Here is a 17,799-nt window from a genome sequence, read left to right as displayed (position 1 = left end):
TATTTTAATCTATCGGTTATAATTGATAATTTATATTCTCAAGTGAGAAAAATATTTCTACAAATAATTATACAAATGAAATTAACATCGTATAAATTCCAATTTTATAACTTTTATTTTATTTCTATATTTTTATTTAAAAAATATTAATTAAAAATATCAAATATATATATATATATATATATATATGTATATATATATATATATATATATATATATAAAAGTAGACTTTAAAAAATTAGTTTTAAGTCTATGAAATAAGCGAGTTGAACCTAACAAGAGTATCTAACGAGTTGAACCGAGATGTTCGTGAACTTGTAACAAGTCGAGTTTGAGCTCAAAAAAAGTTCGTGATAAAATCGAACTCAAACTCAGCCAATTCTTAAAGAGTCGAGTTTGAGCTGAAAAAAAGTTCGTTTTAAACTCGAACTCGACCAATTCTTAACGAGTCGAACTGAACTGAGGCGAGTTCGACTCGACTCATTTCCAGCACACAAATTTACAATATAAAACGAATAAAAACATAATTTCAAATGACAACCTCTAGTCCTCTACTTAACAAACACTAACAAATTGCATAAATTCTCATCTGCAAGAGACCTATACACAATTTTTTTCAATTAACAAGCATACCCATTGTTCACACCCTTTGCTTATTTTCCCAACATTAAAAGATGATGAAAAAGTAATCAAACCTTAAGAACTACCGAATCCCCGACGGAATCCCAGACGGAATCCCTTACAGAAAGCATCTACAACTAATTTCATTTCTGGTTTAATCTCGTTAAAAATCAGCATTAACGCCACTATGAAAGCATAATCTACATTAGCATAAACTTTGACCATTACACTACAAGAAAATGCAGGATTAGCTACCGTAATTTAACTGCAAAATAATTTTGTAGCTAATTCCAATTTAAAAGACATGAATTACAAATAATTAACGAACTACTTACAAGAACTATTACATATATTATTTATCTATTTTTTATTTAACAAGTACCTAAGGCTAGGCATATTATTTTTCTTTCTGAATAAAAAATTATACATTATATTTTCTCTATCTACTGTTTAGTCTTCACTCTTCAGATACTGTATCTCAACATATTCATCTCGCTATACGGCTCCGACCTGTCTGCCTGTTAGGAGTAAATTAATGGTAAATTCATGTGTTAATATAAGTGATTTCTTCTCTAAACTAATGCAAATTGTGATAGATCCATAGGTTTTTATTAAGAATTGAACTGAATAAGTTTAGTTCATGTGTAAAGCAAATCGAATCACTTGTGGGTACTTTTGATGCAGGTTTAGAGCTGAACTGGAGCTTTAGGAAAACATGAAGAGGAAAGGAAGCTGGAGGTCTCAAAGGCAAAGCAAAAAGATGAAGTTTGACAAGGGCGCGCCGCGGGAGTTCTAGCCAGCGCCGCGCCAAAGTCTCTGTTTCTGCTCGCGCCGCGCTCATCCGTGCCGCGCCGCGGCCTCGGCGTTAAAGGCCCAAAACTTCTATTTAAAAGCCCTAGCTTCCAAGAGAAAAATAACTTTGTGAAGAGCGAAATTAGGAGAGCAATCTGAAGGTGCAGCCACAATCATCAATTGAAGACCAATTCTCTATCAAGCGAAGACATTCCTTTGATGAAGATGAATTCTTCCATTAATCTTTGTATGTTCTTCATGTCTATGGAGAGCTAAATCCCTCTTGTTGAGTCTAAGGTAGTAGTTAACCTATGAATATACATTACCATTGATTAATTCCTGTGAACAATTGTTGAATTTATTATCAATAAGAAACCTTGCTTTTAATTTACATCATTGTTGACTCTTTGATCGAAAGAAAGGATTTAACTTTTGCCCTAGGTTACTATATTGATTCAATTGCAATTTGCAGAGATGGAATTGTAGTTGGGTTTTCATAATTATCGTTCTTAATTACTATTATCGTTATTGTGATTTGGAGAGATCGAATCTCATACCGGTAAAAGTTATCTAATTTGATTTGCAGACATGGAATCTTATTTGAGGATAAGTGAAGATAATGATTCAAAGGATTGTTCTATTGAGAATTAATTGATAATTGTATAGGATTAGGTTGATGAACCCTAAAGACTCAACATCTTTCTTTAATTGTTAACACAAAGTCCTTTACTTGCTTTTATTTTATTATTTGCTTTTGATATTATTATTAGTATAAAACAAACCAAACCAAATTTCTTAACTCAAAATAAACAACTATAGAACGGCAGTGATATTAACCAATCCCTGTGGATACGATATATTACCGAAAATATTTACCCACAAATACTTTCAACAAATTGGCGCCGTTGCCGGGGATTGGTGTCAATATTGCATGCATTGCAATAGTTCTTATTTTGAGTTTCAATTTTTATTTTCTCTATTTGGATGTTTCACGTGTTTGCTAGTTTTGCAGAAGATTGTGTATGCGCAGCAAAGTTTCTAGCGATCAACTTCTTTTTGATCCCGAGATCGAAAGGACCGCTAGGAGGTTAAATAGCAAAGCACGAAAAAGAGCGAACATAGCAAAAGCAAGAGACAACGCAACCGCGACATCGTCACAACAACTTGAAACCATTGACGAGTCGCAAGAAGGATTCTTCTTTCACGAACTATTCACGGAGGAAGAACCGGAAGTTTTTATACAACCTACTGTTGGCAACATGGCTGCTAATGGTCCATGTGCTAATAGTCCAAGACTCAATCCTCAGTTCGCGAGAACTTCCGCCAACGGGCGACCGACAGAACTGAAGACAGGTATCATACAATTGATTTGTGCAAGTCCTTTCGCCGGATTGGACCATGAAGACCCGTACACGTATCTTACTCGATTCTATGAGTTAGCGGGTACTACGGGTGTCGCTCAAGCTGATGAGGAAGCATTATTTAAGAGGTTGTTCCCACACTCTTTGCTATCTAAGGCAAAGGATTGGTATCTGGATCAACCCGAGGTAGTGATGACAAATTGGAACACATTGGAAGAAAAATTTCTGGAAAGGTTTTACTCTCAAAACCGATTCTTCGAAGCAAAAACAGCAATAGCAGTATTTTCTCAAGGTAGTAATGAATCTTTGAATGAAGCATGGGAAAGGTATAAAGCTATGTTGAGAAAGTGCAAAGGACACGGTTTTTCAGACGTTGACCAAATCCATATGTTCCGTAACGGTCTCACAGCTACAAACAAGACACTTTTGGACGCCACAGCTGGTGGTTCTCTCATGTCCAAAACACCTGAAGAAGCTACTCAGATAATAGAGCGAATGGCTCTAAATGATCGTCAAGGCAACCATGATCGAACAGTAAGATATAAGAAACCCGGAATGTTAGAGTTGAACAACAGTGATGCTCTACTTGCTCAGAACAAATTGCTAACTTCACAAGTTGAACTTTTGACACAACAAATGTCTAAATTACCACAACAGATCAAGGAGCTGAACTGGGTATCTAATTCATATCAAGTTGCTAAGTGCGAATTGTGCAAGGGAGATCATCAAACAGGATTCTGTCCACCAGTGCAAGAAGAAGAAGTGAATTACATGAATAATAACCAAGGACAAAGGCAGAATCAATATCAGAATCAGCCATACCAACAAGGTTATCCCCCAAGATACAACAACCAAGGGTACCAACAAAGACCACCGAATCAAGGGTATCAACAACAAGCATTCCAACCATACACTCAACCACCACAACAACAGCAAGGAGGACAATCCAAGTTAGAGGAGACAGTGAATCAGTTCATTCAAACATCAGTAATAAATCAGAAGAATCAAGAAGCGGCTATAAAGAGTTTAGAAACTCAAGTGGGCCAACTTGCTAAGCAGATTGCAACTCATCAATCAAATGCAACTTTCTCGGCCAACACTCAAGAGAACCCAAGAGAACATTGCAAAGCAGTGGTAACAAGGTCTGGACAAAAAGGTGGCAAGGATGAAACGAAAACTAATGAGGTTGAAGACGATAAAGAAAAAGAAGATGAAAAACATGATGGAGAAGATGAAGAATATGAAATTATTAGAAAGGGGGATGAAGAGGAAGATTTGAGTAGAGAAGTCAAGAAGGAGAAATTAAAAAGAAGGAGTGCTAAAGATAAGATGGCGAACAACACGATTCCGAGTCAACATTTGCCATATCCTCATGCTCCTTCAAAGAAAGACAACGCTAGACAATATGCCAGGTTTATGGAAATTTTTAAGCAGCTACAAATTAATATTCCATTCTCTGAAGCTATTGCCCAAATGCCAAAATATGCGAAATTCATGAAAGATATCTTGACAAAGAAGAAAAGACCGGAAGAAGAAGAGGTTGTTATACTTGATGCACAATGTAGTGCTATCATATCGCGTCTTCCTCAAAAGGCGAGAGATCCTGGAAGAGTCACTTTACCGGTTACAATAGGGAATCAAAATATTGGGAATGGATTGATTGATCTCGGATCCAGCATAAATTTAATTCCCTTATCAATAGTAAAGCGGCTGGGAAATATTGAGATGAAAGCAACAAGAATGACTCTGCAACTAGCTGACAAGTCTACCACTCTCCCATATGGAATTGCACAAGACATGTTAGTGAAAGTTGACAAATTTTTGTTTCCGGTAGATTTTGTGGTAATCGATATGGAAGAAGATAAAGTCTCACCTATCATTCTTGGAAGACCATTCATGAAAACAGCCCGGATGATGATTGACATCGATGACGGTATAATGAAGCTAAGAGTCCAAGATGAAGAGGTATGTTTTAACCTCTTTGATGCCATGAAACAACCCAAAGACAAGAATGATTGCTTTCGCATGGATGTAATTGAAACAAGTGTCGAAGAAGTAGCAAGCCAAATTCATCTTTCTAACCCTTTAGAGAGGTCTCTTGTTGAGTCATTTAATGTACTCACTCAAGAAGAAGAAAAAGAAATTGAGTTGTTTCTAAAAGAATTAGAGAAAGGTGGCAACACATCCAACAAAGAAGACAAAGTGGAGGATTTGGAGCTGAAAAAAGAAGTGAAAGAGTCGAAGTTAGAATTAAAAGTGCTTCCAACTCATTTGAAATATGTATTTTTAGATGAAGAAGGAAGAAAGCCGGTCGTTATTAGCTCAAAGTTAAATGCGACCGAAGAGGCAAGACTCATACAAATCCTTCAAAAGAATAAAGCAGCAATCGGATGGGTATTGGCAGATTTGAAAGGTATCAGCCCCGCATATTGCATGCACAAGATTATGTTAGAAGAAGACTTCAAACCAGTGGCCCAACCACAACGAAGACTGAACCCAACAATGAAAGAGGTAGTAAGGAAAGAGGTAATCAAACTCCTTGAAGCAGGAATGATTTACCCAATTTCTGATAGTGCATGGGTAAGTCCGGTACAAGTTGTTCCAAAGAAGGGAGGCATGACGGTAATCCGGAATGACAAGAATGAACTCATACCATCTAGAACTGTGACCGGGTGGCGCATGTGCATAGATTACCGGAGACTCAATAAAGCAACGAGAAAAGACCACTTTCCATTACCATTCATGGATCAAATGCTTGAGAGATTATCGGGGCAGAATTACTATTGCTTTCTGGATGGATATTCCGGATACAATCAAATCGTAGTCAACCCAGAAGATCATGAGAAGACAGCATTTACATGTCCATTTGGAATCTTCGCATATAGGAGGATGCCATTTGGACTATGCAATGCCCCAGCAACCTTTCAACGATGCATGCAAGCCATATTCTCTGACCTTATTGAAAAGAGTATTGAGGTATTCATGGATGACTTTTCAGTGTTCGGAAAGACATTTGATACATGCCTGAATAATCTGGACGTGGCACTTGAAAGGTGTATTGAGACCAACTTGATTCTTAATTGGGAGAAGTGCCATTTTATGGTAACAGAAGGAATTGTACTCGGACACAAAGTATCTTCAAGGGGACTTGAAGTAGACCAAGCCAAGGTGGAGGTAATTTCAAAACTCCCACCTCCAATCAATGTCAAAGGAGTACGAAGCTTTTTAGGTCATGCAGGATTCTACAGAAGGTTTGTTAAAGATTTTTCCAAGATTGCCAAGCCTTTGAGTAATCTACTCAACCAAGGTACGTGTTTTAATTTTGATGAATCTTGTGTTAAAGCCTTCAATGACCTGAAAGAAAGGCTAGCCACCGCACCTGTGATAGTAGCACCAGATTGGAAAAACCATTTTGAACTGATGTGTGATGCTAGCGACTATGCCATAGGTGCGGTGTTAGGCCAACGGAAAGGAAAAATTTTTCATGTCATACACTATGCAAGCAAGGTGCTAAATGACGCTCAAGTCAACTATGCTACCACAGAAAAAGAATTTTTAGCTATAGTGTATGCTCTTGAAAAATTCAGATCCTATCTCATTGGGTCAAAAGTGGTGATTTATACTGACCATGCAGCAATAAAATATTTGCTCACCAAACCGGATTCGAAGCAAAGACTCATTCGTTGGGTCCTTCTCTTACAAGAATTTGACATAGAAATCCGGGATAAAAAAGGGTCAGAGAATGTGGTAGCAGACCATTTATCTCGGTTGGTCAATGTAAATGTCACCAACCAAGAAGCTGAAATTAATGAGACATTCCCGGATGAACAACTTTTTGAAATACAAACAAGACCATGGTTCGCCGATTTGGCTAATCATAAAGCAACCGGTATGATACCGGAGGACTTTGACTGGAACAAAAAGAAAAAGTTGTTAGCCGATGCAAAGTACTATGTGTGGGACGACCCATACTTGTTCAAGATAGGTAAGGATGGAATTCTAAGAAGATGTGTGACTGAAGAAGAAGCCCAACAAATCTTGTGGCATTGTCATAATTCACCAAGTGGTGGTCATTTTAATGGATGGAGGACAGCAACAAAGGTCCTCCAATCCGGATTTTTCTGGCCAACAATTTTTAAAGACGCCCACCACCATGCAAAGAGTTGTGACAAATGCCAAAGAGTTGGAGGGATAAGCAAACGGGATGAGATGCCACTTCAAACCATCATTGAAATAGAAGTTTTTGATTGTTGGTGCATTGATTTTATGGGGCCATTTCTTCCCTCTTTTGCTAACGAATATATTTTAGTTGCAGTAGATTATGTTTCCAAGTGGGTTGAAGCCATCGCTACACCAAAGGCGGATGCCAAAACAGTGCTAAAATTTTTAAATCGTAACATATTCACACGTTTTGGCATGCCTAGAGTGATCATAAGCGATGGTGGATCTCATTTTGTTAATGAACAGGTGGCAAAAGTGCTGGACAAATATCATATCAACCACAAGATAGCTTCGCCGTATCATCCCCAAACCAACGGACAAGCAGAGATTTCCAATCGAGCAATCAAGAACATTCTCGAGAAGACAGTGTCAGAATCCCGTAAAGACTGGTCGGTAAGGATAGATGATGCCTTGTGGGCATATAGGACAGCATACAAAGCACCAACGGGTGCATCACCTTTTCAAATGGTTTACGGTAAGGCATGTCATCTACCGGTGGAGGTAGAGCACAAAGCACTATGGGCCCTTCGTTTCTTCAATAGAGATGATAGTTTGGCGTATAAGAAGAGGAAGAATCAACTCCATGAACTTGAGGAATTCAGGTACCTAGCATATGAGTCTAATAAAATGTATAAGGAAAATATGAAAAGGTACCATGATAAGAGAATCAAGAAGAAAGAGTTCAAGGTAGGCGACCTTGTATTACTATTCAACTCCAGACTCAAGCTCTTCCCAGGCAAATTGAAGTCTAAGTGGTCAGGACCGTTTATAATCAAGGAAATTAAACCCTACGGGGCCATTACTATTGAAGATGGTAAGACCAAAGACAGTTGGACCGTTAATGGAGAACGGTTAAAAAGCTACCTTGGGGGAGAGTTTGATAGAGAAGTATGCACAATCTCCCTGTTGAACTCCTAGTCAAAGGGGTTTAACCGTCGAGCCATGCGACGTTAAACGAAGCGCTTGTTGGGAGGCAACCCAACTGAGTAAGCATCTTTCAATTTAAGTAATTTTCTTTTATCTTTTTAGTTTATTCAGTTATCATCAATCAGTGCCATCAGCACAAGGGAAGTTGCAAAAGAGCGAAGTGGGGGAACAAGGAACAAAAGAATTTTTTTAAAAAAAAAAAAAGGGATCGCGCCGCGGGCGTTAAGCGCGCGCCGCGACGCAAAACAGAAGTATTTGCGCGCCGCGGAGGTACGCTTGCGCGCCGCGGTACAAGACTAAAAATAGGTTTTATTTTGAAAACCCTCATTCCCCCCTCATTCCATCTTTTACAACTTCCAAGTCCAAAGACGCAACTGCTGGTTCAGAGCGCCAATCACTCACCTAGTGCACTATTTTTCATCGTTACTCATTCAACGGCAAGGTACGTATCTCACTCTTCAGTATTATGTTCTGGTAATGGAACCTCTCAATAGGTAATCTCAAATCTTCAAGATTAGGAGCCCAATGCTGTTTTCTTTGCAAACCCTAGGGTAGACAACTTTGATTTATGGTTCTGAGGTTTCTGATTCATTAAATGAGGGTGAAGGGCTGAAAGAAAGACCCATACCAAGGCAAACCCTTTCAGTTGCGCCGCAGCCGCGCCGCGGTACCCCGCAGTCGCGCCGCGGCTGGAGAAATTTTTTTTAAAATTTTGTTACTTTGTGTTAACCCTATCTATGGTTTGTTATTTGTGGTGTTAATTACAGATGAACCCAGCCAAGAGAGTGCGCACAAAGTCCACAAGCTCTGGTCCTAGAGGATCCCGTGCTACTGCAAACCAAGCTGATAGATTTCTAGGTCGGGCCCAAGCAGACAGGTTCAAGAATCTGGGTTCCCGCACCATTTTAACTGAGAAAGTGGTTGTCCCCTTAGGACAAGGAGGGGGTCCTTTTGCTGCTATGTGGGATTTTCTTGAGAATAGGAACTGGCAACGTGTGTTCGAACCACACACCGTCATTGACTACGACATAGTAAAGGAATTCTATGCAAACGCTATCAAAACCACCGATGAATCAGTAGCCTACACATATCAATCCTATGTAAGAGGAAAAACTGTGGCATTTGATAGAGCTTCAATCAATGAATTTTTAGGGGAACCCCTACAATTGACGGACAATGAGAGGTGTTTCTACAGACAAAATGTAACTAACTGCGTCAATCTTGTGGAGCTGATGTCTGAAACAATTTGTATTCCAGGGAGAGGACCAGAGCTCAGCCGGCAAGGAAATCCAACCCACTACAACAGGAAGGATCTGAGCATTCATGCAAGGGGCATTTTATCAGTGATCCTGTACAACATCAGGCCAAGGACACATGTTACCACGGTTCCGCTCGAATTGGCATTCCTGATAACCGCCATCATGACCGAGAACACTGTTGATGTTGCCTTCATTCTTTCGAATGAACTGCGTCGAGCTGCATTGAGTGACACACAACATGGCATTAATGCCAAATGTGTGTTGCCACTACCTGGATTGATTATGGGGCTTTGTAAAGAAGCCGGAGTGGAAATTCCTGGACAGGGACATCACATTATTAACACTTTTATTGATGATGTTTATATTGACAGGTTTTGTGCAAAGCCATACTACAGGGATCAAGCAACCGATCCTCCTCCAGCTGGACCTTCTGTTTCTGCAGCACCCCCTCAGGGTAGTGCAGCCCCTTTTGACCCTCTGGTAGCCCATCATTATTATTCTGCTATGTTTGAAGCAAATCAGAGGTCCCAGATCTTTCTGCACGATGCTATGCAGCAACAATTCAGGAACCTGTCTGTAGCTCCTGAAGAGAGAACTTTCCCAACCAGGGAAAGCTACTTCACTTACTGTGGTTGGCCGGAGACCAACCCTTTTCCTGTTGGGGGGGATGCAGGTACTGGTACAGGTGCTGATGCAGGTGGTACGGCTGGGGATGATAACCAAGGCCAGGAGAATGAGGCGGATATTGAGGCAGATATTGATGCCATGTTTGTTTGAGATTTGAGAGGTGATGTACGAGTGAGTGAAAAATTGTTTTGTGTTGGTAATTGAGTTGATGATAAGACTGCTGTTTTTTGTTTTCTGTTTATCTGATCTAGACTCTAGTGAACCGTAGTGGTCACTATGACTTGTTTTGTTTGAATTAAGTTATGGTAAGTTTTGCAATTCGTTATTTCTGTCAGTTTTAGTTTTTTTCTCCCAGTTAGAGTAAGTAGTCCCATAACAAAGCGAGAATCTCAAGCGAAGTATCAACAAGGAAGCAACATGTATGAAAAGTGGTAGGAAGTGACTGTTCAAAAATTTTTCACTTTCACTTTCTTTTTCAATAAGTAACAAAGCAGGTATGAATTTTTGAACTCAAACTCTTAATGTGTGCAATGAAATTTAAGGTGTTAGTAAATACTGTCAGAAGTTCTTTATGGTACATTGTTTGTTGGATCGGCTTAGCCTTAACCATTGTGAGGAAAGCTTTCCATTGTTTACTATATGCAGGAGACCATCAATTATTTTGACGTGTTTGTATCATGCTAAACCGTTTGTTGCATCGTTTGTGGAAATTTGTGAAAGTGATTGAGGCACTTGTTTGAATCTGAGAGTTCTTTTAGCCTATTCCAATGAAAAAACTTATTTGCTTCTGTGAGAGTGTGATCCTTTGCTAACCATTCTTTGAGCCTGAGGTCAAGGTAAGCACCAAGGAAATACCTGGTGAGTTTGATCTCAATAAAAAGTTTTGTTTTGGACCATCAACCATAAAATTTGGTGATGTGTTTTCTCTTTGACCTTTTTAGAAAGTAGAGGAGCATTCATATAATCTGAATACAGGTTGATCTCCAAGTTGGGGAGAGTCACATTCAAAAGAAGAGTAAGTACATGGTAATCGGGGAAAGATAAAAGAAGTCGTAGCTTGAAAAAAAAAGAGAAGTAACAACGTTAGAATATAACGGTTGCTGAAAAAAAAGCGAAAAAGAAAAACCAAGCTACGAATGAAAAAAGATGGACAGGTAAAGGAAGTAGAGTTTTAGAGAAAAAGAAATAAGTTATGAATTGGATGCTTCCCTATTTTAGGAACAACCCTTGATTATCTTCTTTTCTTTGAATCTAAACCACATTACAACCATAGAAAGACCTTCTGATTCTCAGATTCCACAAGACTTGATGCGAGCAATTTGGTGAACGTATGATATGGATCTTTGTTGATTTAATTGTTTGGATGAGTGTTTCACCCTCTTTTATTCATCATGCTTTTTGATGAGAGTGATTAGTGCTGATTCAATTACAATTGTGTAGTGTTTTGAACTTCTGGAGGTAATTTGCTTTCAACGTTTATTTCATGTGTATATTCTGAGTTTGCAGGTAGAAGAGGAGTATTTGACTTAGTTACTGGATTGAACCACTTGAGAAAACCCTTTTTGAAAAACTTGTTGCTTGATTGTCAGTAAACTTTGCTGGAGGTGAGTAATTTTGTTTAGGGACAAACAAAACTCTAAGTTGGGGAGAGTTTGTTAGGAGTAAATTAATGGTAAATTCATGTGTTAATATAAGTGATTTCTTCTCTAAACTAATGCAAATTGTGATAGATCCATAGGTTTTTATTAAGAATTGAACTGAATAAGTTTAGTTCATGTGTAAAGCAAATCGAATCACTTGTGGGTACTTTTGATGCAGGTTTAGAGCTGAACTGGAGCTTTAGGAAAACATGAAGAGGAAAGGAAGCTGGAGGTCTCAAAGGCAAAGCAAAAAGATGAAGTTTGACAAGGGCGCGCCGCGGGAGTTCTAGCCAGCGCCGCGCCAAAGTCTCTGTTTCTGCTCGCGCCGCGCTCATCCGTGCCGCGCCGCGGCCTCGGCGTTAAAGGCCCAAAACTTCTATTTAAAAGCCCTAGCTTCCAAGAGAAAAATAACTTTGTGAAGAGCGAAATTAGGAGAGCAATCTGAAGGTGCAGCCACAATCATCAATTGAAGACCAATTCTCTATCAAGCGAAGACATTCCTTTGATGAAGATGAATTATTCCATTAATCTTTGTATGTTCTTCATGTCTATGGAGAGCTAAATCCCTCTTGTTGAGTCTAAGGTAGTAGTTAACCTATGAATATACATTACCATTGATTAATTCCTGTGAACAATTGTTGAATTTATTATCAATAAGAAACCTTGCTTTTAATTTACATCATTGTTGACTCTTTGATCGAAAGAAAGGATTTAACTTTTGCCCTAGGTTACTATATTGATTCAATTGCAATTTGCAGAGATGGAATTGTAGTTGGGTTTTCATAATTATCGTTCTTAATTACTATTATCGTTATTGTGATTTGGAGAGATCGAATCTCATACCGGTAAAAGTTATCTAATTTGATTTGCAGACATGGAATCTTATTTGAGGATAAGTGAAGATAATGATTCAAAGGATTGTTCTATTGAGAATTAATTGATAATTGTATAGGATTAGGTTGATGAACCCTAAAGACTCAACATCTTTCTTTAATTGTTAACACAAAGTCCTTTACTTGCTTTTATTTTATTATTTGCTTTTGATATTATTATTAGTATAAAACAAACCAAACCAAATTTCTTAACTCAAAATAAACAACTATAGAACGGCAGTGATATTAACCAATCCCTGTGGATACGATATATTACCGAAAATATTTACCCACAAATACTTTCAACACTGCCACCGTCTCCGATCGCCACTGTCTTCCTCCGACTTCGATCTCTATCGTCTTCCTCCGTCTCCGATCTCAATCGTCTTCCTCCGACTCCGATTAACCTCGTTGTCTTCCGACTCCGATTGTCCTTATTCCTCCATTTCGGATCGATATTGTCTTCCTCATTCTCCAATTGAAATCGCCAGTCCTCTCAATCTCCAATCGATCCCTCATCGATTCTTTGTGTCTGATGGATCTATGTTCTTTTATGCTCCTTCTCTCCTCAGTTTTCAAATTATGGAGCGATATCTTATCTCAAGCCCCAACTCCAAACCCTAGAACATAGTTTCATCTTCCTGTTTACTTCATCCTCTTCTGCATTTCAGGTACCAACAATCATCCTTCAATTTTGTTGTCATCAATTTCAATTAGCATTATTAGGTATTTAATTTTGTGTAATTTTATTGGTACAGTTTTTTTAGGGTTAATTGTTGAGGTTTTTGATTTTCTGTTTTTGCTTTTTCTTCTAAGTTTTTGTTACTATTAACAAATTAATACGAGTACTTTTATAGCTTATGAATTTGTATAGTTTAAGTTTCTATGAATGTACCCTTTGAATTATTGAGCAGAAAATTGTGTTGCTACTTCAGAATATCAATTCCTTTATTGTCTGAATATGAATGATGGAAAGACATTGATTTGTTTCTTACATTTCCAAGATTCAATGGGTGAAACTAAAAACTGATAAGAATCTCCTTGAATCAAGGAACATGCATCAAATTCTGAATCACACTATTCTATCCACAACATGTTGGAATCTACTAGAAAAAATAATCATGTTTCTGGTTGTTGTGATTAAATTGTGTGTGTGACACCATTTTCCTTCTAGAGCTATTTTTGTATGATTGTTTAGGGAAAGTTTGATGTAAATCTAACTAACTCATTAACATATGTAATTCATGAGTTTGCAGTGAGGATTTTAGGGACTATGCTGAACTTTGCTTCAAGGATTACTTTGAATGAACCAAGATGTGTACGAATGGCTATGCAAACAAATGGTTTTCACTTGGGCGATGTTTAGATTGGTTGAAAATGAATCGCAAGGAGGTGATCCGGGGACATAACCATATTTGACTTTGCACTACCAGCTTCTTACTCATGCAACTGTTTCAAAACTGCACTAGACTAAGTACCATGTCCTTTGTATTATTGAATTGTTTTTAAAATAGCAAAATATTTTTTCGAATTCTGTGGTGAATCTTCAAGTCTTGAAATACACTAGACTTGAACATCTTCAATAGAAGGGTTAAGCATTACAAAACCATGCACAGTTGCTTTATGGTGGTAGATCGTGCTTCTTTTTTTAGTGTGAACTTATTGAAGTTGTTGCTAACTAAATAACCTTTTGTTTTTAAAAAATATGTAGGCATCTCAAAAGGGTTTACTAGTGATTACCTTAATCTCTGATTGGTTTGGGCCTGTCTCTAAAGAGATGTCAAATTGTGATGCGGCACAACGAGCCCTCGACTTCATGTTTGGATGGTAAAGATTAATCTTGACTATTTCAAGCTCAACAAGAGAGATTATGTTCAGAATATGGTTTGTTCTCGTCGCTTTTTGCCTTGATTTCAGTGCTTTTTGGATGAGTAATGTTGTGGTTTGAAGATGTTTTGGTATTTGTAGGTTGGAATTGTGTCTCTTGATCAGGCAATTCAAATGGCTGAAGATGCCGAAGTCAACTTGGTATGGCAACCTTTTCATATTGTATATTTGGCCGTATATGTTCTATTGTTCTTCCATTGAATTTAGTTACAATTACTCAGCAAAATACATGTAATTTTCACTTTGTATAGCTATTAGCTATTGTTAACTATGTCGCTATTATACTTGTTTATTTACACCGCATTTTGTAGTTTGGACTTAGGACATGATTACAATTAAAAAGATTAGAAACCGAAACAGGGAGAGTTTAATAAGTTTTTACTTAGACGGTCTGTTTAAAAGTATTGCAACTGCAACGGATAGATTAGAGAGCCATTTCTAGTTTTTTTTGTTGTTGAAAACCCAACTGTTTAAAATTCGTTCTCAGTATATTCATTCAGCATACATTCCTTTTCTAGTGGCATTTGAGTATATATTATTTATGATATGGCGCGAATGCATAGCCTTGCTTTCTCTCTACTTTTCTTTCCTCTGCAGGTAATAGTATCTGCGAAGGCAGATCCTCCTGTGGTTAGAATAATGAATTACAGGTATGAACTTACTCTGTTCTGGAAAAAAAAAACTTTACCCTTTTCAATTAGTTTCAAGTTATATATACTTTGTAACCTTACTATTTTCAATTCTACATATTCAAATAGTTTGCAACTATATTGGTTTTTTTGTTGTTCCATGTTGTATTTATTTTTCCATCAAAATCATGTTTTCATATTAACTTTTTTCACTTATTAACAATAGTAAGATAAGTTTTTTTCCATCAAAATCATGTTTTCATGTCGCACACGTCATACAGTGTGTGTTCGGTAAAAGGGCTGAAATTTTAGATGTTTTATGATTTTGTTATACTGAATGATAGGTTTGCATGTAAAGGACTAAAATTGTTGAAGAAATAAATATAAACATTATGATAAATGAAGATAGTGGCACATGCATGGTGTACTAGTTAGGATAATTGACGATGGCATGTCGTCTCGTTTATTTGGATTTTGCTTCATACTTATAGCCATATTTTATGAGCTTATGAGCTGGTTGTCACGATTTTCAGTTTTGAAATTTATATGCTAATTATATTCTGTCAATTTCTACAAACTATTTTAGATGTTTTTAAATCTATAGTGCTTGATGCTCACAGATGAAACTATTTTTACCTTATGAGTTATTTGATTTAATTTCCCTTATTTGCATTTACGACATTAGATTTACATGTTCACGATTGGTGAGTTTCCCTTATTTACAAGGTTTGGTTAGGACTGATGAATACAAGGCAGCTCATTCAGGAGAAGAAAATCAACAACAATCACTAAAATAAGGAATTGATGCAAACAATACAAGAAAATTTACTGGAGGAACTTATGGAGTTTCAAATAGTGAGAAGATGTGTGCCTCTACTTTTGATTCTTTCTCACACTCTTCTCATCCACCTACTAACAACTCAACTTAAGTATCTTCAAGTATCTTCAAGTGAAGGATCCCATGCTAGAAGAAAAGTTGTATTTGTTAAGGCAGCCATTAACACGTAAGGTTCTCATGACTTATAAATACTTTGTTGGAAACGGAAGTTGATATGAAACATGAGTTGTGATTTATGAATTTTACATAAAATAGAATATTATTGTGATGTATATTGTTTTAGTGTTGTTAAAGATATTAAAAAAATTTTTTTTTATTATTTTAATGACTAATGGATTAGTCCTACAAGATGAAGATATATGAATATAAAAATATTTTTTAATTGTATTTTCATTTTAGAAATAAAGTAAAAATTATATTATTTTTAAAAAATTAATTAATTTAACTAAATGTCAACAATTTTTTACAAATAGTTTAATTAGTTTTGATTTTAAATAATTATAAAAAAATATGAATTAGTCTAATTAAAATTTATTAAAAATTGTTGTAAAATTGTTCCAAATATTTAGCTTGAGAATTGCTATGATATTTTCGTAGCCATATTGTAGTTCTATAGGTTGGAAATATAAATTTAACTATGATGTTTTGCTACAGTTTTGTTGTCGTTTAGCTTGAACGATTTTAACATTAGTTGGAATTTTGCTAGGAAACTTTTGCCAAGATAATTAGCCACTCAATCCATGCTACGGCATATATCATAGCTAATCCCCAATAAATCTCTAGCTAATTCTGTTTGATAGAGATTAGCTACAAACTAGCTAGAGTAAACGCCCTAGTTAATTGAAGATTTTCTTGTTGTGTTAAATGGTCTTTACCAAACAAAACACTCTTAAGAGTGTCCTTTTTGTGCATCTGCAACAACAAAAATTGATTTATGATTAGCACTAGTACATACTTAAGTGAAAATTAAACATAATGAAAATAATTAGTTAAAATTAAAATTAATTACCTTAGCAACAACGTTGTTAGATTCACCAACATAAACTTTGCAAGAATTTTCACTGCCTTTGACTTTAAAATCACAAACATCCTCTTTTGACTTACCAGCTAAAAACACATCTAGTTTGGTCTTAAACTGAAATACTGATGATTTCTTCAAAGTAAATATAAGATCTTTTGATTTTGTGCTTTCACCCCTAAAAGCTTTCCAACAATTATGCATACTCGTTATCTGCACCAATAATATAAGATTTTTATTTTAGTATTGATTTTTATCTGTTAAATGAAAATAAAATACAAGAAAAGGGAACCTTGTGACGTAAGGTGATGATGGGGTGACCGGCGGCATCAAGCAAGACACGGCGGTCTCGTAGATTGAAGAGAGAACCTTTAACTTTGAAAATAATGTTGCCATCGACATCAGTAACGGTAAAGTTTCCGTCTGAAATGGTCATAACCTTTTTCACGACGGCGAGCTCAAGCGGATACGGAGCACAGTATTGAGGGCTGATTATGGCCATGGGAAGTTCTAGCATCAGGGTAGCTGAGGCAGAAGGATGTGGTTGATAAGGGTAAGCCATAATGATGATGATGCTAACTCTTCAGTCAGAGTTTTGGTGATGAAATCAGAGTTTTGCTTGTTCTTCTTAGTAAAAATATTTGTGACAAGATTGTGAATTCAACTTTGTTATATAATAATTTGATTTCATGAATTTCCAACAAAATTACATAGAAAGTATAGATAAGAGGGCACAAGAAAAAGAGTAAAAAGATGATATTTTATGTTGTGAAATACCACACTAAGGTGGTTTAATGTTATTAAAGAGAAATGATATTTTGACACCCAATTTCTATACTACACGGTAGATTACTGTTCACCGTAATTTCTACACTCCTAACATTAAAAATTAAGTGTTACATGGTAAATTAATGCTATATATAAAATGGTTACTTAATATAGTTTTAAATTGGTTAATGAGGTCTACCGATCGTTAGTTGGTCTAATGGTGATTGGCGCTAGACTTTGTGTCAAGATATATATATATATATATATATATATATATATATATATATATATATATATATATATATATATATATATATATATATATATATATATATATAT

The 17,799-nt window shown here is 36.5% G+C and overlaps 1 protein-coding gene and 1 long non-coding RNA gene across 3 annotated transcripts; one reads left to right on the top strand and one right to left on the bottom strand.

Moving 5' to 3' along the window:
• The first annotated feature begins 12,634 nt into the window (after nucleotides 1-12,634).
• LOC131609446 (uncharacterized) lies at nucleotides 12,635-15,949 on the top strand. 2 transcript variants are annotated; one of them, XR_009286202.1, is made up of 5 exons: nucleotides 12,635-12,991; nucleotides 13,577-13,712; nucleotides 14,032-14,204; nucleotides 14,289-14,857; nucleotides 15,563-15,949. It is a non-coding gene; the product is annotated as an uncharacterized LOC131609446 (long non-coding RNA). The 2 variants fall into 2 exon arrangements; XR_009286201.1 differs by having other exon boundaries at nucleotides 13,577-13,794.
• Nucleotides 15,950-16,240: 291 nt separating this feature from the next.
• On the bottom strand, nucleotides 16,241-17,550 carry LOC131609445 (protein LURP-one-related 15-like). The gene is made up of 3 exons (XM_058881138.1): nucleotides 16,985-17,550; nucleotides 16,684-16,905; nucleotides 16,241-16,586 (listed from the first exon to the last, which is right to left on the bottom strand). The coding sequence occupies exons 1-3, from the start codon at nucleotides 17,252-17,254 to the stop codon at nucleotides 16,482-16,484; spliced, it is 597 nt and encodes a 198-aa protein (XP_058737121.1). The 5' UTR covers nucleotides 17,255-17,550; the 3' UTR covers nucleotides 16,241-16,481.
• Between the last annotated feature and the right edge of the window lie 249 nt (nucleotides 17,551-17,799).

This window comes from Vicia villosa, linkage group LG6 (assembly GCF_029867415.1).
Source record: "Vicia villosa cultivar HV-30 ecotype Madison, WI linkage group LG6, Vvil1.0, whole genome shotgun sequence".
Taxonomy (NCBI): Eukaryota; Viridiplantae; Streptophyta; class Magnoliopsida; order Fabales; family Fabaceae; genus Vicia; species Vicia villosa.
This window is presented reverse-complemented; position numbering and strand designations above follow the sequence as displayed.